The sequence below is a fragment of the Asparagus officinalis genome, chromosome 1 (assembly GCF_001876935.1).
Source record: "Asparagus officinalis chromosome 1, Aspof.V1, whole genome shotgun sequence".
Classification (NCBI taxonomy): domain Eukaryota; kingdom Viridiplantae; phylum Streptophyta; class Magnoliopsida; order Asparagales; family Asparagaceae; genus Asparagus; species Asparagus officinalis.
In genome coordinates this window covers 123,413,676-123,438,541 of record NC_033794.1, presented here as the reverse complement: position 1 = coordinate 123,438,541, position 24,866 = coordinate 123,413,676, and the positions used below count along the sequence as shown (strand labels likewise).

Below are 24,866 nucleotides of genomic sequence, written 5' to 3'. Positions count from 1 at the left end.
TGTTTCCCACAAAGAATAAATTTTCACTGTAGACCCAAACAGAATTTTAATTACCAAAATCGACCGAGTTTTTTTTTTTTACCAAAATCGACCCGTTTTATGCCACGTAGGCTTAATCCAATTTCCTAATTAGTCGGGGTTGCCAACCCCGACTGTTTAGGAGTTGTTAAACCCCGATTAGAAGCCTTAAAACCCGGTTTAACAACTCCTAAACAGTCGGGGTTGGCAACCCCGACTAATTAGGAAACTGGATTACGCCTACGTGGCATAAAACGGGTCGATTTTGGTAATTAAAAAAAAAATCGGTCGATTTTGGTAATAAAAAATTGGTTTGGGTCTACAGTGAAAATTTGTTCTTCCCACAAATGTTGGAAACGCCTTTCCAGGCTAGAAATGGTTTTCTCAACGTTCTGACATCTTCCTCAGAAAAGAAACATTATTATTTTATGTTGACTAAATATGGTATTATTTTATGAAGAAGCAGGAAAAACTTTCATGCTCGTTATATATATATTTATACAGAAAAACATACATTAAAATTACATTCCTGACTCACCAAAAGGAGGTCAAGAGAAGATAAAAAGAAAAAAACTTGAGAGTCACCAACCTAGGCTAAGTCAACAATGGTTAATATCAACACTAAAACCAATTTTGATTATTTAAGTTTTTTTCTACTAATAAATATACTAACTTGGTGATTTCTTCTATATAAAAATAGTAGCAAAATGATATTAAATTCATAAAGTCGTAAGTGAATAGAAGAAATTTTTAAAACCGACCCAAACCATGTTTTTATTTTCAAAACCGACCCATTTTTTTTATTTATCAAAATCGACCTACTTTTTGCCACGTCAGCTTAATCTCATTCTTAAACAGTCAGGGTTGGCAACCCCGACTGTTTAGGAGATTGTTAAACTCCAATTAGAAGCCTTAAACCTAATTTTTGCTGTCCTAAATAGTCGGGGTTGGCAACCCCGACTAATTAGGAAATAAGATTAAAAGTACCAATATGATAATTTAAACCACTTTTATTTCAATTTATTATTAAAGATGAAAATCTCTCTATCAAGATTTTCTAATGTTTGGATGAAAGATAAAAAAAAAGCTAGAAAATTTAATATTCCTTTCTTGGAGAATAAAGACAAAATTAAGTAAGTGACTTAGTACCGCATATGTGAAAGGTTAATGAATGATATTAATCTCATCTATAAAGTATAGCGTAACAGCATGTTTAACATCAACCGATATTTCAAACACAGCAAAGGAATTGAGTTCAGATAATCAACAAAAATAAAAATAAAAGAATTGAGTCCAACATATTTGCCTCCAACCAAAATAATGGGAGGCATTTTTCACCTACTAGGAAGATGTACATTATCCATCAGAATAGGAAAAAAGAATAGAAAACACAAAATCTAATCTATATAATGAAAAAAAGTTCTTGCATGTAAGTATGTAACCCATGAAAACTGAAGATCAAGTTTAAGATCTCTCTCCAACCGCGCATGAGAGATATCCTCACTCTTAACACTTCTCAGATATCACATGCAAGTGCAATTTCTACATTCAGATCAGGGAAAAGATTAGAAAAAAAAAACAAACCACTTAATACATGTATAATGAAAAAGGTTCTTACAGTATCTCTTTCAGTGCATAAAACCATCTCAAAACACATGATTTATACAAATGTTCTACTCTTGGCCATCCTTAAAAATAAATGATCTGTAAAAGCCATAAGATTTTCTGCGCATCAGACCCTTACTATGCTTATGGTTCTGGTAAAATGAGCATAGAGATTTGCATATTTCTCTTCCAAACAAAAGCAACCCACCACATATACAACATCCCCGGGTTCTTTTGGTTCCCTTCTTTGCTTACTCTTCACAGCATTGGTCCAACTTCTTCTGCAACCTGTAAAGCATTTAAGCGCTGCGCATCTCATATCAGTATTGTGAAAATTTTCCTCACAAATCTTCAGATTCCGAGCGAATTTAGCATGGACTAAATAAGCAATGCAATGGCCCCCCAGACTGAAGATAAAATTAACTAATGCAAAATTATGAATAAACCTTTCATTAAACATCCGCTTCTTGTTCCAATAATAACTTCAGCCCAATCTTGTTCACATCGCTTACCTTATTCTGCTTCACTCAGCAAGCACTATACTAATCTCCTTGCATAATCCCGAGCTACATTTCCTTCTCCACAAATCTACAACGATACTTCATTGCTCACTTTACCTAATACTTTTACCCTTCAATTGTACTTTAAACACAAATCACATGAAGACAACTTTTGTTGTACTAAAGAACGGGTCTTGGTCAAACAAGTTGGACTTCATACAGGGTTTTCTATTAACAAATGTGATTTTCAAAGCGTAAATAATTTTCCCCTTGTTTATAATTAGGGTGGCAATAGTCATAGGGAGTGGTTTTGACCATAAAAGTTTACTAAATCATAATAGGATAAAGATATGATGTATGAGGCGCTGGATTCACCAAGATTTAAGTAAATATACACTAAAAATGTAGCTGACACTTAAAATAAACAATTGTGGCTGACACTTAAACACTGATCATCAACGGCATAACTGACATCTCTTTCTCATACACTGCATCATACTAGGTAGTTATTAGGTATAACGAAAGTTTTCTCACATACGACTTTTTTATTCTTTGCATGATACTCTGATGAGATCGCAATACCTTTGTAGCTTTCCACCATTGATTTGATACCACATACCTAAAAATATATCCCTTCTTGTTCAGATATAGTGAAAGAGGACGGAAGAATGGAAAGGGAAGAGAGGAGGATGTTAAACCAGGAATATGGTGAACTCCAAATGAATATCATTCCTAATGTCAAGGCTTCAATATGTACAATTAATATAAAGTGAAATGATTCAAGCTCCCAAAAGGTACAAGGTTAATTTCCACGGTAGCAGCTTAAGATCAACCTATGCACCGATTGCTTTCTACATTTTACAGAGAGGCTTTGTTGCAAGTCTAAATTTCCTTAGAAGTTGTTTGATTTTTTTTTTTAGTTGGTGCCAAAAAATTTATTTTTTTATTGGGAAAAAAGACGTGAATGACGGTAATCCTTTTAACGTATGTCGTGCTTTGATCTTCTAAGTACAAGAATAGGTCATGAAGAAAATTAAAAATCAGGCATAATAATCTTGGTTAAAACGATTTTCAATGATATACCATTTATATCATATCCTTCCACCTATATCGAGCCTTTTATTGTGAGATAGAACATCATATAGCAGACAGTACATTCGGCCATCAATCACGGAACAAATTTCTTTCCACAAAAAATACCAAAATAAAAATAATTCTAGAATCTAGTTATTGTCTAATCTCAGTGCTTGCTAATTCTGAATATCTAATTATAAAAACTAAACTTGAATACTTGGGGAGAGAATCAACGATAATATATGAAATCATTGGGTCATAACATGTCAAGAAACTCTCTAAGAAACAACAAATAAGAAGAGACTTAGTTTCGGAACAACAGGACTCGAACTCCCGGCCTCTAGCATATAAACTCAGAAAGGCTCTTATCTCTATTCAAAGAATATTTTGAATGAGCCTAAAATTCGACTTTCATACTATTAATAACCAAAAAACATGAAATTGTTTGGGAAAACCAAATAGCACCTCCTATTATATAGGATCCACTTGTTTGTCACATTACATGCTTCTGTTTAAGAAATGAGATCTTGGGTTTCTTAACTACCATGTCCAGCAACGCCTACAAGTAATGCAATGCCAAATGTCTGATCCAGTCGGCCTATTCGACAAATACTTACAAATAGACTGCTATAAGTAAAACTAAGGATCAAAAATACAAAACAGTTACATGTAATGATAATATGAATAATGGAAACTTAGGCTTCACGTCTATTTCTGTGGGGGAAAATATACACTACCAGCAGAAATTGTCAAGGAATAACATTGATAGTCAAAAGCTGATTTACCTCTTACTCTTGTGCTTATAATATACATTGGCAGTATAATCTGCCCCCTTTTCGATGGAAAAGTTTATGCCTAAAATAAAGGTATCAGCGACCAATAAGCTTCACCATCCATGCACCACCCAAGTAGAGACCCAGCAACGGCCCTGCCAACAACATTTGGGTGAGGGGGTCAGTTGATGGTGTCAGCACCGCAGCAGCAACAACAGCACCAACCACAACATATCTCCAGATTGATAACATTTGATCCCCTGATACCAAGCCGACTTGTCCTAGCAGCAGTTGTATGACTGGAACCTACAATTAGAAAGTTGAATATTAAGTGGAACTATGAAGAGAATTCTTTCTATCTGAATAAAAAAGTAGCAATTCTTTTGCCATTAATTAAAAAGAAATTATTTACAGATACTGTTCATGGATCACCACTTATCTCTAGCAATATTTCTAAACATTGGTTTAATATTAACAATCAGTACGAAGTCTATGAGTTTCCTTGTGCGTAACCGGAGACCAACTAGGAACTACCTAATATCCAAAAGCTAGATTTGATTGAGGATCCCCCCGAGATTTACATCTTAGTGCATTGTATGATATAATATGCATATGCTATCATTTAAATATGGTTGCATATGCAACATTGCAATATCGAGTAATATTTGTTAAATACCTTCCATAACATGGTATATCATATTGTCATAAACTTGGCCTCTTATTGTTGGAAGTAGAGCTCACGACATTTAGAGCAGCTTGGCATATGACTGGTTGAGGGAGGCTGAGTTTAGGAGCCTCTTATTGTTGGAAGTAGAGCTAACGACATTTAGAGCAGCATGGCATATGACTGGTTGAGGGAGGCTGAGTTGAGGAGATTAAACACTATGTTTAACAAGCATTGCAGCTAATCTGATAGTATACCAAGGGCAGAGAGACCTTTACATAAACCATCTGAAGTTTCTTAATTGAAACAACATTTTAGTCAGAAACTTCACATCAAACAGTAAATGTTGGGATCTGCAGATTTTGCAACCAGTCATGAAACTCAGGTTAGTGATGGATTGATTCTATTTATGATCATACAACTATGAGTTGCACCTTGTTAAATGATTATGTTGACAACAATTGGTCATACTAAAGTAGAAGCACAAAATAACCTAGGTGCACACAACATAACCCATTAACTTTTCAGATTGCATCTAAGATATGTATTTTTGTAAAGACACTCAGGTAGTGAGAGAACAATGTTGCATGGGTACGGGTGAGGGTACAGGTGCTGGTAGTATGGGTGCGGGATACTGCAAATTTGTAAAATGTAGGGTAAGGGGACATGGCTATACCAATATTTATATACACATAAATTATTAATTATATATTGGAATTAATCATTTATATGAGAACAAAGATGAGAATTAGAAGTCCTATACAGTTTTACGTTTCTTTTATTATGTGGATTATAAATTGGAAAATCACTAGTTTTTGAAGACATTCAAACGACCCTCAAAATCACGGAACCTGACCTGTCTAACAGGTTCCGAGAGGCGGGCATGAAGTGTAGGATATATGTCAAAAAAAAATCTATGACAAGTGTTTTAAATTAAAACATGTATTGTGTAATTGAGTACATGCCCAAATAAATGTATGCATTTATGCAAGTAGAGTCCAAGGAGTTTTTGTACGGGTACAGGTACGTGTGGGGTATGGGTACATGTTCAGATTCGAAATACCCAGGTAACATAGTGAGAGAATATATAAAAAGATTATATTAAATAATGATAAACTTAAAGAACTCATAAAGTGGGTTTTAATTATTGAGAGAATAAATAAAAGATTATAATAAATAACGATAAACTTAAAGAACTCATAAACTGGGTTTTAATTCTAATACACAAATTGCTCAAGAACCAAGATAGGTATGAAGATGTTCAAACTTTTACCTGAAAGGACAGGCCAGTGCTGAACATGAGAATTAAAACAAACTCAAAATACTGATCTATAGACCACAATGATTCCACCGCCCCTTCAGCATAGGTGACAAAGAAGTTCAAGGCTGCTGGTGCCAGAACAGCATAGGAGAAGGCAATGCCAGTATAAAAGAGCACTGAGGACCCCAGCACAATAGGTCCAAGGAACCTTCTTTCATCCCTTGTTAGACCCGGGAGAACAAAGGCTATGATCTCATAAAGAATTATGGGACTACCCAGGAGAAGCCCACAATATCCAGACACCTGCATCAATTATTAAACACATCCATTGTGATGGAAATTCTAGATAATTAGCTAATACTGAAAGCAGGTAGCTAACAATTACAATAATTGAAGTTATAAAGATGCCCTCCACTACATCAAAACTCCAATTTTGTAATGAGGGTTGAGGATAATAATTGTAAACTCTAACACGCCCCTACAAGTTGAGCACTCTTTTACAGGCTCAAACCTGGAACATTTTACACAACAATATTTTTGAAATCCATTTTAAATATGTGTCTGATGGGATTTGAACCTGGATGGTTCCTTCCGCTACACCAAAACTCTGAAATTATGATGAGGGCCGAATATTATCATTTTATATTCTAATGGAAATCAATCAATTTCTTTTATTAAGGATCCAGTTTACAGCATAGGATATCTAATCCAGAAAAACTATTAGCATTTGCATTCAGCATTTGGAAAAGAAAGGACGGACAGACGTATGCATTCAGAATTTGGAAAATAAACAAGAATAGTATTTATCAAAAATAGTTAGTCGCATTGCAACACTAGGCTAGAACTTTTGATACACAAAAAATAAGGATAAACTTGCATTTAGGCAGAAAGTGCTGCAAGATCTACAATATAACTAAGGCTTCAGGCTGCACTTCAATCCACACCCTTTCTACCCATAAAGAAGGCAATCTTACCCATTCATTAGCTGATGTTGCTTATTAATCTGGATTAGCTCCAAGTTCTGCTAGCTGATAAATATGTGCCCAATAACATAATACATAAGAACCCCTCCCACCTCCCAATTGATACTTCCAGATCAGAAAAGGCCTAGACCTGAACATGGACAGTAACATCCCCAATAACTTATATTTCAAAATTGATTAGGCCAAAGTGCATCTTGTTTGGTTATTAAATAGGGTTATAAATCTCTGGTTCCAACTATAAACTAACTCAAACCTATGTAAGCAAAACGAACGAGACATTGTCCTTTAACAGAAAAACCAAACGAGCAAAAAAGAAAGAAAGAAATTTGCCCGTTTAATTAGGAAAGTTCGGTGCAGTGAAAAGTTACCTTAATAGTTGTAAAGAAGAACTCCCCAGGAGAAAGTTGTAGAAAGCGAACTCCTTGAGAGCTAACAGGTGCTTCAAGGAGCACGATCAAATCCTTAGAAAAGGCAAAGCAGCCTAAGATTGCAGCTCCAACTGCTAAAACAGATATAAATATTCTTTGGCGGAGCTCCTCTAAATGATCAAATATGCTCATTTCTTTGTCATCCGGAAGAAGGTCCTTGCTGGGGTAAAGAAAACTATAAAGAGAGTTCTGTGAATCCTCTTGCTGAAAATTTTCTTCTGTTTCTTCCTGTAAACTATTAACTACACCAAAAACCATCAATTGAAAATGTTAGAACTATTGGAGTATGAACGGTTTTATTCTTCTAGATATTACTAATTGCAGTACAAAAGCTCAACTACTGCAGTGAAACACTGGATGACAAATTTGTTTTAATAACTAATACCTAGTACAAGATGAAAACCAAATAGTCAAATTTCTTTTCAAACATGAAGGGCATATGAAGCAACAGAAGACCTGCCAATTACTTTTCTTTTTTTCTTTTTTTTTCCCTCTCAAGGAAGAAAAAATCTGGTGAAAGACTACTAAATTTTGAGGTGAGCTTTAAAATCCCTTTTGCAAGCACGTCCCTAAAGTAACATTCGATTGTACAAACTCTTATCAATTTTCTAATAACTCGATATTTAAGTTGTAGAAAAAGAATGCATGAGTCAAAGATGAGGTGAACTTTACAATCTCTTTTGCGTAATTGCCCTAATTTTAACCAGCATTTTAGGATCTGCATCCCTAATTGGCTAATTCCTATACCATTCCCTAGACCGATGCTTACTCCTAGTAAAGATCTTTTCTTAAGAATCTCCTTACCTATGTTGGAACTAAACACATTTAAGCCTTTTCAAAGAAGAATTGCAATGGCGGTATGGCACTTCAGCCTCCACAAAATAAGCATATGTATACCACATCTATAGTTGTGTATACGTGGGCATTAACGTAATGACAAATGAAAGAAAAATTTTCTTACTATTTCACTTATTCCTTGTCCTTATCTCACATGTTATGAAAGCTAACCTATAATCTATAGATCAATTAGCTCTGTTGATCTCATCAAACTTGTTTGACTTGTTGTGAATCTAGATAGTTTTGTTACTGGATAAAGATTAGGGTTTGCTGGAAGTATGATTTGCTCATTAATCCTCTCCTTTTCTTTTGTATTCTAATTGAGATAGAGATTGGAAAAAATGAGTTTCTCTCTTCTTCAACATCAAGCTTGCTGTCTTCACTTGGATCTCAAAAAGGTTCTTTGTACTAGTTTGGAGAAATTTAGCCAAGTGGGTCATCGGAATAGTTTTCTTTAGTCAAGTATGATCCATGTCATTTCATGTCACACTTACTACATGAAGAACTTAATATAACAGTGTCTCCATTAACACTTTCGATGATAGGTCTTGGTCCATTTCGGTATTTCTTGTACTTCAAACTTGTTTATGTACCTTCCTAGAAGTACACTCCTAAGTCCTAACATGATCTATCAAGACTATCATGCTTACTTGATGGATGATCAGCTAGCTTTTGCTTCTAGTGAACTTCAACAAAGAATCCGTCTGATGGTGGTGAGTTACATCATAACATTTGTTATTGGTAATTAGTCAGTGATGTCTATCTTACGATATCATCTCAAAACCGTATATTACATATGTGGCACGTCATTAGTATGCTTCGCTATCATAAACACTCAATATGTTGCCTTTATAGGGATTATTTTCTATCTCCATAGACCTTGATCTTTTGCCTTGCTCTCACTTGCTTCTTCTCTTTGGCTTCATGCATATCTAATGATTGTGGGCTGATGTTTTTACATAACATATCTCTTATTCATCTCTTATCTTTTGGATGTTTTGTTACTTCTTGGTGCATCAAGAAGCAAGATATAGTCATGAATGAAATGAAAATTAAGATGGTTGTTGCTTATTTTGTTGGATGGTGTTTCTATCATTTTAGCGTTCAATGAAAGAACCAAGCACCATGATGCACCATATCCTTGTCATTTATTCCTCCATGACATCAATATACTGATTCCTTTACTAAATTTTATATAAATAAACAATTTAAATTCTTTTACTTGACAAACTTTAAAAGTATGATCCAATTCGAGCTTCTAAGGGGATGTTAATCATATCAAATGCACTTACTTGATCACCACACTCATGCTTAGTATTTATTTTATTTGCGCTAATGAGAACCTCAAGAAAAATTCTCAATTTGCTCTCTCTTACTCCGTGTAATCTCAAACAAAAAACCCATTGCTGATCGTTATTGTACCCAAAAAAAATACATGGTACCCAAAAAGTTACTCCTATTGGAAACGGAAAGCTCAGGCTAAAGTACCAAATGACGAAATTAGAGAAAAAAACGTACTAAATTGCAAAAAAAAAGGATGAGAAATTGTTGTACCAGGCCTTTCCTCGAGGGCAGCCCCAGTTCCACCTGTTTGCTGCTGCTGCTCTCTCCCATCTTCATCCAAAGCCAAGCAACGTTGCAGTGGCTTTCGAGACTTGGGAGAGATTTCGATCTTCCAAAGGGAAACTTTGGTGCTCCGCGGAGCACTGTACCGCTGACTTAACGGACTCCGGCGGAGGATGCAGCTCAGCTGCGGGTGAGAGAGCAGGGCCGTGCTTCCCATCTCTCTTTCTTTCCCTCTTTCTCTGAGGCTCTCGTTCGAGAGAAAACAACTGAGATATCATCACGGCTCCCTCTTCTGGTATAGTTTTCCGCGGAGCAACGGAGGCTTAAGCTAGTCTAATTATTGGTCAAATAAATGGGTTCCTCTCGTATTGCTCTCCCTATTTTCATATAATCATATTAGGAACTGTTTGGTTCAATTTCTATAGAAAAGAGGAAAAAGAAAATTATTCAAAATTTATTTTTTTTCCCTGTAAAATTTGTAGGAAAAATTTAAAGAACTCAAAGTGTACCATATTTCTTGTTTTCTGCTATTTCTTTATTTGTTTCGAAGTATGAAAAAGTTTCTAATTATATAGAAAAGATGTTGTTGTTTTTTTTGGTTGGATGTCACTTTATAGAAAATAGCTTACTAACAATGTTCATGGGAAATCACATGGGAAGGGTACCGATGTACTTAATTATTTTTTTAATATATGCGTCAGATTTCTGGATGATTTCCGTCCATTTTGAGCGGAAATTGATTTCTATAAAATGGGGTACTTTTCTATACTTTATAGGAAAAATTTTCTATATATTTTTTTAACCAAACACAGATTATCAAAATCTCCAGAAAAATTTTACTTACAAAATTGTCACTATCAACCATTTTCTATAAAGTTTTTTATAAAACCACTCGACCAAACAACCCCTTAATCTCCAAAACTGCAAGACCCACTTCAGTTGCTACTTCAAAAGGTGTGACTACATGAAAAATGGCTGCAATCACACTTTTAATTTGAAATAATTGTAATCAATCTTGAATTACACGTTACCACACACAAATAGAATCTTAAAAATTTTCTAAAACTATTAAAAATAACTAACTAAAAATATTTTTTTAATAATCAAAAAAATTATATATTTAAAAAATAAACAACGTTTCCACAAAATTCATTAAAAGGTATATTTTTCCAGACAACATCAAAAATTATGAAAATTCGAAACAAATAAACAAATAAAAAAGTTAAAATTTTTAAAACTTAAAAATATTAGGTATTTAATTTTTAAAGATTAAACATTCCAAAAAGTCTAAATTTTCTAAAAATATTTGAAAAACTAAAAAATTTCCAATGATTTACAAGAAACATTATTTTAGAAAATTATAATAAATATTCAAAAGAAAATACAAAAAAGGATGAAAATGTAGTTGATATTTTATCTTATTTTCTAAAAAGAGAATATAACAAAATATAATAATTTTGAAACCTCCTAACCATCTGAGTCACCCGCGGTGTATAGAACCAAACGATCGCAATTACAAATTATAGTCATAGAATTTTAAAATCACTACAAAATTAGTTGCATGAAATAACAAAACAAAATAATCCTGTTGCACATAAGTAGTTGTTCCATAGTTATTTGAGACAACATTATACTGAAAACTATCTTCCTTCCATCAAATTCCATGCTTCGAAGAATAGTGATGTTTGGCGAACATCCTTAAATTTGAGAAAGAAGAAAAAGAACAAAACTTCAAAAACTTATTTGAGATGGCAAAATTATTGCTTGAGGATTCCCAACTTGACCTTTTATTAGACAAAAGTCGTGGGGCTAAATTAGCAAACTGGCATTTTTAGTAGGATCTTGTTTACAATGCGGTACTTTGTGCTTCAGCATCATTATGGTATTAATATCAAAAATAATACCACATTGAATTTTTTTAAAAATTTCCAAAAATAAGTTTTGTTATTTTTCTACATAAAAGCACTAACATGGTTATTTTTTCTGTATAAAACAATACCTAATTGAAGGAAAAATCAATATTAATATTATAATATTGCCAAAAGGGCAAAAAATCTCATATTGTAAACATGGTCTTACTAAAAAGTACTGACAAGATAATTTAGCCAAAATCATAACGTATTTGAAAAACACATTAATGTCTTGTAACGTATATACCTACTACTTTAAACATAAAAGCAGAACCTTAAATTACTCTTCATGCAATAGTTGAACACCATTCATGCTACAGTAGAGTTTAAAATGTTATACCGCTGTTAATGGTACAGACAAATTTTGCCTCTCCAAAAGTCTATTCATGCTATAGTGAACTTTTGAACCTTAAACGGTATTTATGTTACGGCAAAAAGTTTGAAACTTAAGGTACCGTTTGGCAAAGGGTTAAGTGAGGGGTTAAGGAGACTTAACCCCTTCTTAACCCGCCAAACACAACAAATCTATACAAGGGTTAAAGCAGGGGCGGAGCTGAATGGGTGCCTCTGGGTTCCCAGGACACCAGTAAAAACTGAATATCTACCAGAGAGCACATATAAAAATAACAAAAGTATAGATGGTTTAGCGGAAAAGGGTCTCAAGGAACCCAACATGCGCGCGGGTTCGAATCTCGCAAGGAATCCATCATGCGCGTGGGTTCGAATTTTTTCAGCTTAATGATAGTTTGGTGGCTTATGTTGAGAGAGATGTAGTTTCCACCATTATCGATGTATCTATAGGACACCATAGGATTAAAATCCTGGCTCCGCCACTGGGTTAAAGTGAGTTAACCCTTCATAATTTGCCAAACATAAAAAATATAGAAGGGTTAAGTTAACCCCTCTAGAGGGGTTAAAATGAGTTAACCTCTCAAAATGAGGGGTTTACTAATACTCCTATTTAGATGGAATAAGAGTTAACCCTTCTAATTATAAAGAAAATAATCAAAATCATTGTTATTCCCAAACATTAAAACTGATCATAAGGGCTAAAATAAAACTTATTTAACAGGTTAATAATTTAGTCATCCGGATTATCAAATGGGCTAAGTACATTAATCCTTCTCTTTAACTCATCTTCATTAACCCTTTGCCAAACGGGGCCTAAAAGTCATATTCACTCAGCAATTTTTTGGATGTAAGTTGTATCTTATTATTTAGTTGTTTCACACTTATTTAAATACTAAGCCGTGCCTAGCACGGAATTATATATATATATCATACTCCCTTTAAAAGCACGAGTTCGGAAAATCTTTTTTAGACAAATATATCCTTTTATAGTTTGAACTAACTTATCTATAATCAAATTCTAATTTTCAATGGTCAATATTACCCTTCACTATTTTAAATATTTTATTTATATCTTAATCTATCCTAATCATAATCATATCTTATCCTAATCCTATGTGAACCATGTTTAGCTTAATAATTTTAAAAAACTAATATTAATAAAATATATAAAACATAAAAATGATATTAGTTTGTTAAGATAAAGAAATTACAAGTAGATAACATATTATAATACATGAAGTATTGCAAAAAAAACCATAAAAAGTTTTAAAATTGCAGAAAAGACCCTAAAAAGTTCAAAATTATAAAACTCATCCAAATGTCTCAAAACTTAAAATAAAAAATATGAAATTAAAAAATTAACATCAGTTTGCAAAGAATTTAAAATTTACAGTTAACACCTTAATGTCTCAAAAATTATAGAAACACCCTCAAAAGTTTAAATTACAGACAAGCACATTAAAATTCTAAAATTTTAAAACTTACAAACAACACAGATGAATTCAAGAGATTACCATGATACACCTAAAATTTTTGACATTTAAATTTAAAAATTTTAATTAACACCCTCAATATCTCACAAATTATAGAAACACCTTCAAAAGTTCAAATTATAAAAAACCACCCTAAAATTCTAAAATTTGGAAATAAAATAAGATGAATTCAAGATATTACCCTTAGACACCTAAAAATTAAAATTTGCTAAAATTAACCTCAAAAATTTTAAAAAACTCCTTCAAAATTTAAAAATCGTAAAAAAAACTCTAAATTTTGTGTGTGTGTGTGTGTGTGTGTGTGTGTGCGCGCGCGCGCGCGCATATATATATATATGAGAAAAATGGGTATGCTTGGTACTAAGCACAAGTTTTTATGCTTGGTAGTTGTAGGCTATCTAAAAATCACAATAGATAGTTGATCCCTATCAAACACCAACAAAGGAAGTTACAATCTGATGACTTTCATATTAATGATGAATGTTACAATCAAATGACTTTCATATCAACAAGTAAAAACTACAATTAGAAGATTTCACGTAGATCGAGAAATGTTATAATTCAACGACCTTCACGGCAACTGATGAAAGTTCTGACTCAGCAGCCTTCACAATCAACTGTGAGAGTTATAATTTGATGGCTCTCACATTTCAAGGAACTAAAGCAAATATTACAAAACAATAATCTTTGTAACGCTCTAACGAAAGAGATTACAAATCAACGATCTCTTCAGTCCAAGATGCAAAGCTCATCTCTGCACCCCAGAAATGAAAACGTAAGTGACCTCGTTCCAGAGTCAAAGTAATGCAAACACAGCTTCAATCCAGCTGCAAACGCAGCCTCAATCCAGCTGCAAACACAGCTCCTAAACGCTGGCAAACGCAGCTCTTAAATGCTATGAAACGCAGCTCTTGATGCTACCAATGCAGCTTCTAACTGCTGCCAACGCAGTTTCCATCTGCTGCCCAACGCAGCTTCTAACTGCTACCAATGTAGTTTCCATCTACTGCCCAACACAGCTTCCAAAAGCCGCTAACATAGTTTGCAAATACTACGTTCAAACGCAGATTCCATTCCAGAATGCAGTCTATGCGTATGACTCATTCAAACGAGTTGGACGGTTTCAAAACCGTTTTTTCCCACGATTTGAGGGATTTTTGCCCACTTAGGAGTGGATTAGGGGGGTTACACCCCTTAATCCCCCTATAAATCTCAACAAACTCAACTGAGTTAGGGCTGACTTTTTGATCTTGGAACATCTTTTGGCAGATCATAAAAAGAGTGGAAATTCTAGAGGGGAGAGATTTTAGAGGATCTTTCAGCAACCGAAATTTTGAAGCTTTAGTACTTGACTTATTAACCGAATTTCGGTTTAAATTAACTCTTTTATAGAGTTTCAAACTCGCTCTGAGTTGTTAAACTCATTAAGAGTTCTGTTTAAACTTGCCACGTAAGTTCTCCACGACATCAGATCTAAAAGAATTCAACCGTGTTCCACGAGGTGAAACGTTAGATCGTCAATGAGAAGCAAACTCGATACGAATTTTGAGGGAAGCATCTCATCGACACCAAGAAGAACCCAGATTAAACAAAGGGAATGATCTCAATCGACCCTTCTCTTTTTTATAAATCGGGAATCCGATATAAGAAGTGTAATTTCTTTTTCTAAGTTTGATAGAGAAAAAATATATCGAGAGAATTGTAATTAATTATCTTTTTGAGCTTGACAGAAAGAATAATACAAATTTAATTCCCAATTATCTTCTTTTAATTTTCCTAAAAAATTAATGATGTGACATATTCTCCTCCACTCATTAAAATCGGAGCACACATTTATATGGGTTGGGGAATGGTTGGGAATGGGAATAAGTGGATGAGAATATGACACCCCACTACTAGCACAAAATTTATGTTTGGTACCAAGCATACTCATCTCTCTCTCTCTCTCTCTCTCTCTCTCTCTCTCTCTCTCTCACTATATATGGTGTGTGTGTGGTGTGTGTGGTGTGTGTGTTGTGTTATAGTTATGATAGTACGCTATTATAGTAGCTGAGCTAGTTATACGAGTATATACTATATATAGTACTATAAAGAGTAGGTAGTATATATATATAATATATTATATATATATATCTATATGCTATGTATATGTATATGTGAATGTGTGTGTGTTATTATAATAATATATATACTATACTTATATAATATATACCCCCTAGTATATATATTATGATGGTTATATAGTATAGTATATGAGAAATATGGAGGAATCTTGAGTACAAAGTTTCTCCATTGAACTTGGTAGTGACGTGGAGAGATCTAGCGCCGTACATCGCACCTCGAAAATAGAGCCTCAGATCCAGCTTTTCATCTACTCAAAATAGAGGCTCTATTTTCAACGAGTTGACGTAGGGCCATATTTGTCTACATCACTCCCAAGTTCAATGGAAAGAACTTGGTACCAAGGTCTCCATATTTCTCTCTCCTCTCCTCGTCTCTCTCTCTCTCTCTCTCTCTCTTATATATATATATATTTATATATATTATATATATTATATATATATATATATATATATTATATATATTATATATTATATATATACATATATCATACTATATATATATATATAATCATATATATATATATATATATACCACGTGTTTAATATATATATATATATATATTAGTATACTAATATTATATATATATAATATATAGAGACGAGAAGAGAGAGAGAGAGGAGAGAGGCAGGGAGTATGCTTGGTAGTTGATGTGGCATAATCACTTCATTTGCCAGGGGCTGTTTGGTTGTATGTTTTTACCATGTAAAAGGATAAAAATGTAAAAAAGTGGGTCCCAATGTCAGCTTTCATCACTTTACATTGTTTGTTTAAATTCTCTTTTACATGAAAACTTACACGTTTTGATGAGGTGTCACCGAAAGCAAAATCACCAAAATTTGGAGTGATTTTATTGGAAAGCTGACACAATGTCATAAATGTGTCCAATAAATAATAAAAAAGTCAAAACCTTGTAGAAAGTGGTGAGGTGGATAACCACTTTCCATTTTGTGTCATAAATACTCTAGTTTACATTATACTATCCAAACAATGTAATACTATTATTTTAGGATTCACACAGATTTTTAACCAAACAATGTAAACACTCAAATAAAAAGTGGTGAGGTGGATAACCACTTTCAATTTTGTGTCATAAAGGGCGCGTTTGGTTGCCTCTTTTAAAGGGGGAAATAAGTTGAAAGCCTGCCAAAAATATCAGTTTTGACAGACTTTCTTACGAAAACGCCTTTAAAAGAGGCGTTTTTGTATGAAAGGCTGCTGTAGGCATCGAAAATTGCCCATAGGTCTCCACGAACAACTCAGTGTTAAGGAACGACGATGAACGTCACTATCCGGTTCACAAGAGTTCGATTGATGTCGGTGAAAGCTTGAAGTGAATCGACGAACTACGTGAACTAACAGAATTTCGGAATAACGAAGATGATCCAACCATCGGAACTGATAGAACTCCTCATCGGCTTTCCAACGCACTTCGAACCACTCAAATCCGAGTTCGGACGAAGAATTTACAGCGGAAGCGGACAAATAGGCACAACGGAGTGTCTCGGACCAACGAGACACCCTAAGGTGTCTCGGCTGAGGCCGAGACACCCTTGGGTGTCTCAAGCCGAGACATCCTAGGGTGTCTCGGCTCAGGTTGAGACACCCTGGGGTGTCTCCAACGCAGAAAAGGCCCGTTATGCGGTTTTAACCGCCCGAAACCTCCTGGAGCCTATAAATACAGCCCCGGGTCCTCACTTTTTTCAGATCTGGAATTTTGGAAGATTAGGCGAAGCCCTGCCGGATTGAAGACTGAAGGTGCACGGATTTCAAAGAGGAGGAGGAGAGATCGGATCGAGTTTTTTAACGCAAGAGAGAGAGATTCGTCAGATCTACAGTTTCCCGGATCCGTTCCTTAGGATTATCCTGTTGCGGTAATCTTAAGAAGAGTGATTATCTCGCTTCGCCGAGATAAGAGCTACGATTTTCTCGATCCCTTCGCGGATAGACGAAGCTCTGTCCAATTTTTCAGCAATCAGATCTGATCGACGGTGGTCCACGGATAAACCCCGGCACAGGCAAAGACACCCACGCAAGCAGAAGACCGATAAACGATCTCTGCGTTTGTTTGATAAAGTTATAAACTTTTTATTTTCATTGTGTAAAAGTCTTATAAAAAGACTGGTTTTTGTATTCGTTGTAAACGTCTGAAGTTTGTAATGAATCCTGCAATGAAAACATCAACTTTCACCGCAAACAAACTGGCGACCACAGTGGGAGCCAACGGCTTCGCTGTCGAAGCTGTCGTGCCGCAGCCGATGATCAAGATCCCGGTGCTGGAAGAGGTCGAATACGAGTTCAATCAGCAGAAGTTCGAGGAGTATGTCTCCTCCTCCTCCTCCAGATCTGCCTCTCCTTGCAGGTGCAGGAAGGCCTCCTCCTCCAGGAAGATCCGCTGGTCTTCAGATCTGAAGACCCAAGAAGACGATCTCTCCGCCATCGCTGCTGTAGTTACACCTCGCAACGATCCGCCGGCTTCCAAAGAAACCAGATCCAACGTTCGTGACAACTCCTCGAAAGTCAAGGAGTTGCCCGTTGAAAGTGCACCAGTGTTGACAAAGAGGGCTCGTCAAAGGCGCCGTCAACATCTCACGCGTTAATTTGCCAAGGCTTTAGAGCCTGTTGACGAGATCTGCTATGATGCGGATCTGAAACGTAGAAGACGCAAAGTGTTCCAGCAACAAGATTTGGGAACCTCCTCCCAACCACCTACTAATGAATGGATTCGTGTCAAACGAACCCGTTCAACTCTTGAGGAACGCATCCATAAGTGCCGCGCACTGTTAGCGCAGACGAGGATTCTTGTACGGAAGGCACAGGAATTGCAAAAGGAAAAGGTGGCAAAAAAACCACCAAGATCTAAGCAAGTCTGGATGCCAAAGGCCAAGTCAGCGTCTAAAGAAAAAGCATCCGAGGCTGCTCTCCGGCCTTTGTCAACTCCAGATCCCACTCCTATTGCTCCCGCACTTCCGGTGAAGCTCTATGATAGCGTGGATCTCCCCAAATCTAGAGTCCTATTGAAGGATCGTGTCGGTACCTTACCCGAGAATCGAGGAAAAGCGCTTGTTAAGGAAAGCTTGAGACCGTTAAAGGAGCTTCGAGCAAACATCCGGACTGGGGGTCGTACGCGACCTCCTAACAAATTAATTTCTACAACAGCCCGCTTGGAGGTGCATGCAGAAAACCAGGAGCCCGTTAAGGTTTCACCCTCACAAAGGTGTGATTACAAGCATGTGACTCCTGTAGACGCCAACAAGGCGATGTTTACTCAGAGGAAAATGCGTCAGACAGAAGAATGCGTTATACCTGAGAATCCATGTAAGCAGCCGATAGGTTACTCCGACCGCAACGTCGATGAGTTGTACTATCGGGCTGGGGGTACGAATAAATCTCGAAAGAGAAGTACACAGGAAGCGGACTCTCACTGTCCGTGTATCAAAATTATCAGGACAGTATTATCAACGTGTAGCTGCCCCAAGACCGCTCCACAGAGGGTCTCGGTATTCGAGAGGATCTTCGATGGAACGACGAAGCCCAGATCAAGGCGTTTCCACCAAAGAGGACCGGTTGTTCGAGATGATGAATTCCCAGAAGTTACCATCAACATGGTCAACAAGGGAAAATCTCCAATTGTTTCAAGTGGTTCCGACCCTAATTTCTCTCCAGGAAGCAGAGTCAATTCGGGAATAGCTCAGCTTCAGCTAGAAGCCGTTGGATATAACGATTACCCGGGGATCTACGAAGGAATCCATTCCGATGACGAACTCTCGGATTCTTATTCCGCAATCGCCTCTGACGATACAACGTCTAGCATAGGACAAGCTCGGGAAGTGTTCATGATCAACACCGAGCAAATAACCAAAATCATTGAGGACGCTTTAGCCAAGCAGAAAGAAATGTTCAAAATCGAAATGGAAATGGCTATGCAGGAGATGAGACAAATGCACGACCAACAAATCCGAGCTTTATCAAATCAGCTAGGTGAGTCCATCCGTCGCAGCACTGCTAACCAAGCAGGTAGCGATTCAGATGTGGATGAACACAATGCTGGGGGTGGTCCCACTAAGGACAATAATACTGGGGTTGGTCCCACCAAAGATGACAATGCTGGGGGTGGCCCCATTATTCCTTTCAGGAATTATCCAAAACAGGATATAGATGAGGACAAAAAGATGAAGGATCTCGAAAGCAAAATTAATGCCCTGATGTCTGCTCGAGAGGTGAAGAAGACCGGGATTCTGTGTCCTTACCCAAGAGAATGAGAATCGATTCCGTATCCGGCGAAGTTCAACCTGATCAACTTCACGCCGTTCGACGGGAAGGGTTCCCCCACTCAGCACCTGATCTATTTCAAGTCCTATTTGGGAGTGATATCTGGCAACGAGCCTCTGATGGTCCGGTCATTTGTTGGCACCCTTCGCGAGCCCGCCTTCGATTGGTACCGCCGCCTCAAGCCCGGAAGCATCAACAGCTGGGAGGACCTGGAAAGCATGTTCCTCGCTCATTTCTTCGATGATGACGCCGAAGTGTCGATCAGGACACTCTTCGATGAGAAACAAAAAGACGGAGAGTCGGTGGATACCTTCATCAAACGCTTCCGCAATCAGGCAATGAACTGTAAGGATCCCGTCACGGAGGAATTCGTCTTGCAGACTTGTCATAACAATTTGTCCATTAACATCTTGAACGTTATGGGAGTAGAGCCGCTCAATACCTAGAAAGAGTTGAAGGTGCGTGGAGAGCAGGCCGAACGCTTCCTCAGAAGGAGGAAGGTCAAAAGAAGCCAACCGATGACTAACCCTCTGAATCCGGGTCTCGTTTCCCATAATGAAGGGAAGACACCTACAACAGTTGTTGACATTAATCAGACGTCGCAACAGCAGTCCCGAAGACAGCAGAATAGTTCGGATCCGAGGCTCCAAAAAGAGTACTCATTCAAGGACGAAGTCCGAAGAGTATACGAGTATAAACTGCTTCTCAATCCTCTAATCGGTATATGAGGTTAAACTGCTCCCTGATACTCCAATAGGTATATGAGTCTAAACTGTTTCCTACCGATGATGGGAAGTTCCTGGAGAATGTTACGTTAATATTCTTAAGGATAACCCGGTCATGTAACGGAGTACAAAGTCAGACCCAGTTCCAAGAAAGAAGCTGGGGGTGGATGATTCATGTAATGGGAAGTTCCCAGAAGAACGCTATATGTAATTTTCTTAGGGATAACCCGATAATTACAAACAAAGTGATAAACACTAAACCCCCACTATGACTTGTACTCCCACTCTCACTGTCTACCTGGTCAAACCTTCCTATAGTTAGGACCACAACCAAAGTCCCCTCTCGATTCCTTTCATGAATGAGAGGTCCACTTTCAAATTGAACAATCAAGCCTATAAAAGGTAAGATCGTCTCAAACCTCCCACTTCCACTACTTCCTTGGTCAAACCTGTAAAAGTTAGGGCCACAACCAGATTCTCCTCTCGATTCCTTTCATGAACGAGAGGTCCACTTTCAATTGAGCAATCAAACCTATAAAAGTTAGGATTGTCTCCAATCTCACTTAGTCAAGCCTACAAATAGTTAGGACCAGACCGAGTCATTCCTTTTCGATAAACGAAAATCTGCCTTTGTTCCTTTTTCACCAAACCTATAAAAGTTAGGGTCGAAATTGGAATTTCCCCTCAATAAATTCTTTAGTTCAGTAATCAAACATTCCGACAGTTAGGGTTATCCGAATCTTTTCGATTCTCGGAGTGGAGATCCCACTCCTAGTTTCATCTTTCCGGATTCTGGGGGTGGAGATCCCACTTCGAGTTTCCTTTCCAACTGAAGATAGAATATAAAATTCTTCCTCTTCGGTGCCGGGAGATAGAATATAAAATTCTTCCTCTTCCATTTTGGGTTCGTCTTTACCCTGAGAAAAGACACAATTCTTAACTTCAAATCCGTACATCCTATGCACGGGGAACTTTATCTCGACTCCTAAATAGAGATAAGCCTACGTCTAATACACGTTGCCGGTTTAGTCTTTCACCGATTGAAAAAGATATCAGAATCCAGTCTGGGGTATTTTATCCCGAAGCCTAAGTAGGGATAGGTCAACGTCTAACACGCGTTGCCGGTTAGTCTTTGACCGAAAAAAGGATAAAAGACCACATATTCAACATTGTGGCAGGTTGTTATTAATAACACCATAATCCGTGCCTCACACGCATGGGGAATTTTATCCCGATGCCTAAGCAGGGATAAACCAATTCCTAACACGCGTTGCCGGTTTAGTCTTTTACCGATTGAAGAAGACATCAGAATCCGAGTCTGGGGACTTTTATCCTGAATCCTAAGTAAGGATAAGTCAGCGCCTAACACGCGTTGCCGGGTAGCCTGTTCCCATAACAATGGCGAAGCCTACGTATTCGAAGTCGTAGCATCAAGTCTAAGGGAGTTCATTCCTTTAGCACAACGTTGTAGACAATCCGCTTGCTAGCCCGACTCGAACGGTAGTCGGTAAAGGCACATCAAATCCGTTGAGGGCTAAGGATTTGCCAAAAATCCTAAGCCTACGTCTAACACACGTTGCCGGGTAGTCTATTCCCGTGAGAAAGACGAAGTCTACGTATTCAGTGTCGTAGCACTAAAAGAGTTAACTCTTTTAGCACAACGTTATGTGCAGAACGAGTCTAAACAATCTGCATGCTAGCCCGACTCAAACGGTAGTCGGTAAAGGCTCGTCAAACCCGTTGATGGCTGAGAATTTGCCAAAAATTCTATAAGTGCGAGTCATTGATGCATCGGCTCCGTTAGTTGGTCTCGTGACTCGATTATCCAACAATATTAAGATAAGATCCACAAATGCAGATGAATCAGCTTTAACAGTTGGTCCTGCAGCCCCGATACTTGGGACCACCATGCTCCAATACCTTAAGAGCTTAAACTGTGTATACTCCAGTAAATGTACGAGTATAAACTGTGTCAACGTATGACAATTTAAACCCTAAGGTTAACCCCGGTCAACACGTAACCCTAGGTCAACGACAGTCAACGCGTTGCGATCAAAAAGTCAACGTACGACGTTCGAAACCCTAGGGTCAACGCCGGTCAACGCATAATCCTAGGTCAACGCCAGTCAATGCGTTGCGATCAAAAAGTCAACTCAATGACACGAGCCAAACTCGACTCATCAGTTTTAGATTTGAGACTTCGACGACGGCCAGACGATAAACGCAGCGCCGGAAGAATTTTAGCTATTCACCAAAACATCGAGTAGACTGAAAATCGAAGGAGTCAAGAATCGAAGCTAACGACAGGTCCCTTATGCCGACTGAAGGCTGGACCAATCACATCCAAAGTATTCCAGCCTCTTCTATAAAAGAAACGAGTCTGGAACGCTTTGGAGGGGGTATCTGTAGGCATCAAAAATTACCCATAGGTCTCCACGAACAACTCAGTGTTAAAGAACGACGATGAGTCACTATCCGGTTCACAAGAGTTCGATTGATGTCGGTGAAAGCTTGAAGTGAATAGACGAACTACGTGAACTAACAGAATTTCGGAATAACGAAGATGATCCAACCATCGGAACTGATAGAACTCCTCGTCGGCTTTCCAACGCACTTCGAACCACTCAAATCCGAGTTCGGACGAAGAATTTACAGCGGAAGCGGATAAATAGGCACAACGGAGTGTCTCGGACCAACGAGACACCCTAAGGTGTCTCGGCTGAGGCCGAGACACCCTTGGGTGTCTCGGCCAAGGCCGAGACACCCTAGGGTGTCTCGGCTCAGGTTGAGACACCCTGGGGTGTCTCCAACGCAGAAAATGTCCGTTATGCGGTTTTAACCGCCCGAAACCTCCTGGAGCCTATAAATACAGCCCCGAGTCCTCACTTTTTTCAGATCTAGAATTTTGGAAGATTAGGCGAAGCCCTGCCGGATTGAAGACTGAAGGTGCACGGATTTCAGAGAGGAGGAGGAGAGATCGGATCGAGTTTTTCAACGCAAGAGAGAGAGATTCGTCAGATCTACAGTTTCCCGGATCCGTTCCTTAGGATTATCCCGTTGCAGTAATCTTAAGAAGAGTGATTATCTCGCTTCGCCGAGATAAGAGCTACGGTTTTCTCGATCCCTTCGCGAATAGACGAAGCTCTGCCTAATTTTTTAGCAATCAGATCTGATCGACGGTGGTCCACGGATAAACCCCGGCACAGGCAAAGACACCCACGTAAGCAGAAGACCGATAAACGATCTCTGCGTTTGTTTGATAAAGTTGTAAACTTTTTATTTTCATTGTGTAAAAGTCTTATAAAAAGACTGATTTTTGTATTCGTTGTAAACGTCTGAAGTTTGTAATGAATCCTGCAATGAAAACATCAACTTTCACCGCAAACAGCTGCCAAAACTGATACTTTTGGCAGGCTTTCGCCTTCCCCCTTATGCAAACAAACAGGCCCAAATACTCTAGTTTCCTAAAGGCATCCAAACAGTCCATCATTCAAATAGTTGCATATCCTCATGCACTCATCAACCCATATAAATGTGGTTCCTCATTTGAATGAGTGGATGAGAATATGATACCTCACTACCAAATACAAAATTTGTGCTTGATACCAAGCACAAAGTTTGTGTTTGGCAGTGAGGTGTCATATTCCCATCCACTCATTCTAATTCCTAATCACTCCCAACCCATGTGAATGTGGACCCTAATTTCAATGAGTGGAGGGGAATATGTCACCTCACTACCAATCATAAAAACTAATGTTTGGTACCAAGCATACCCATTTTTCTCGCTCTCTCTCTCTATATATATATGTAGTATAATATGAGTACAACAAACGCAAACTCTATTGTCATAATAAATGTAGAGTGGGAAGGGGGCACATGACCCCCCAATCCTCCTCCCTCCACCAATGCATAATACAACGGGAAAGCAAAAGTTGCATTGTATAATTTGTATCCTTTTCTACAATTTACCATCGGATAACCTTCAATTTATGCATGTAATTTATCAAGTTTTAACAATAACCATGTACATGTTTATGTGAGAGTCTGAGACTACTGACTACATGTTATTGTCATGTTCCATTATTATCATAGTTTTCACATCCTAAATTAATTTCATCGAATTGCACCGGGGATTGCTAAACATACACACCATAAAGCAACGCACAAAGCACACACATCCACCTCTACAAAAAAGAAATTAAAAGAGTATCGTACTCGATGCCCATAACCAAATTAAGTTTCATTAATACAAGATTTACTCAAATTAACAAACAAACACCCCCCC

The 24,866-nt window shown here is 37.5% G+C and overlaps 2 protein-coding genes across 4 annotated transcripts in view; both read right to left on the bottom strand.

Moving 5' to 3' along the window:
- Positions 1,589 to 9,960, bottom strand: LOC109845524 (sec-independent protein translocase protein TATC, chloroplastic). Of its 3 annotated transcripts, none has more exons than XR_002248461.1 (5): positions 9,698 to 9,960; positions 7,247 to 7,548; positions 5,908 to 6,198; positions 3,983 to 4,276; positions 1,589 to 1,929 (listed from the first exon to the last, which is right to left on the bottom strand). XR_002248461.1 is itself a non-coding variant. In XM_020415542.1 (4 exons), the coding sequence occupies exons 1-4, from the start codon at positions 9,924 to 9,926 to the stop codon at positions 4,067 to 4,069; spliced, it is 1,032 nt and encodes a 343-aa protein (XP_020271131.1). In that variant the 5' UTR covers positions 9,927 to 9,960; the 3' UTR covers positions 3,642 to 4,066. The 3 variants fall into 3 exon arrangements, 1 of the variants encoding a protein (XP_020271131.1); XR_002248466.1 differs by having other exon boundaries at positions 1,589 to 1,911; XM_020415542.1 differs by lacking the exon at positions 1,589 to 1,929 and having other exon boundaries at positions 3,642 to 4,276.
- LOC109844687 (oxygen-evolving enhancer protein 1, chloroplastic-like) overlaps positions 24,738 to 24,866 on the bottom strand; it is a 1,896-nt gene continuing 1,767 nt past the window's right edge. Inside the window, exon 2 of the mRNA XM_020414128.1 lies at positions 24,738 to 24,866. This exon is cut by the window's right edge and continues 795 nt beyond it. The gene's annotated coding sequence lies outside the window, so the exon portion shown is untranslated.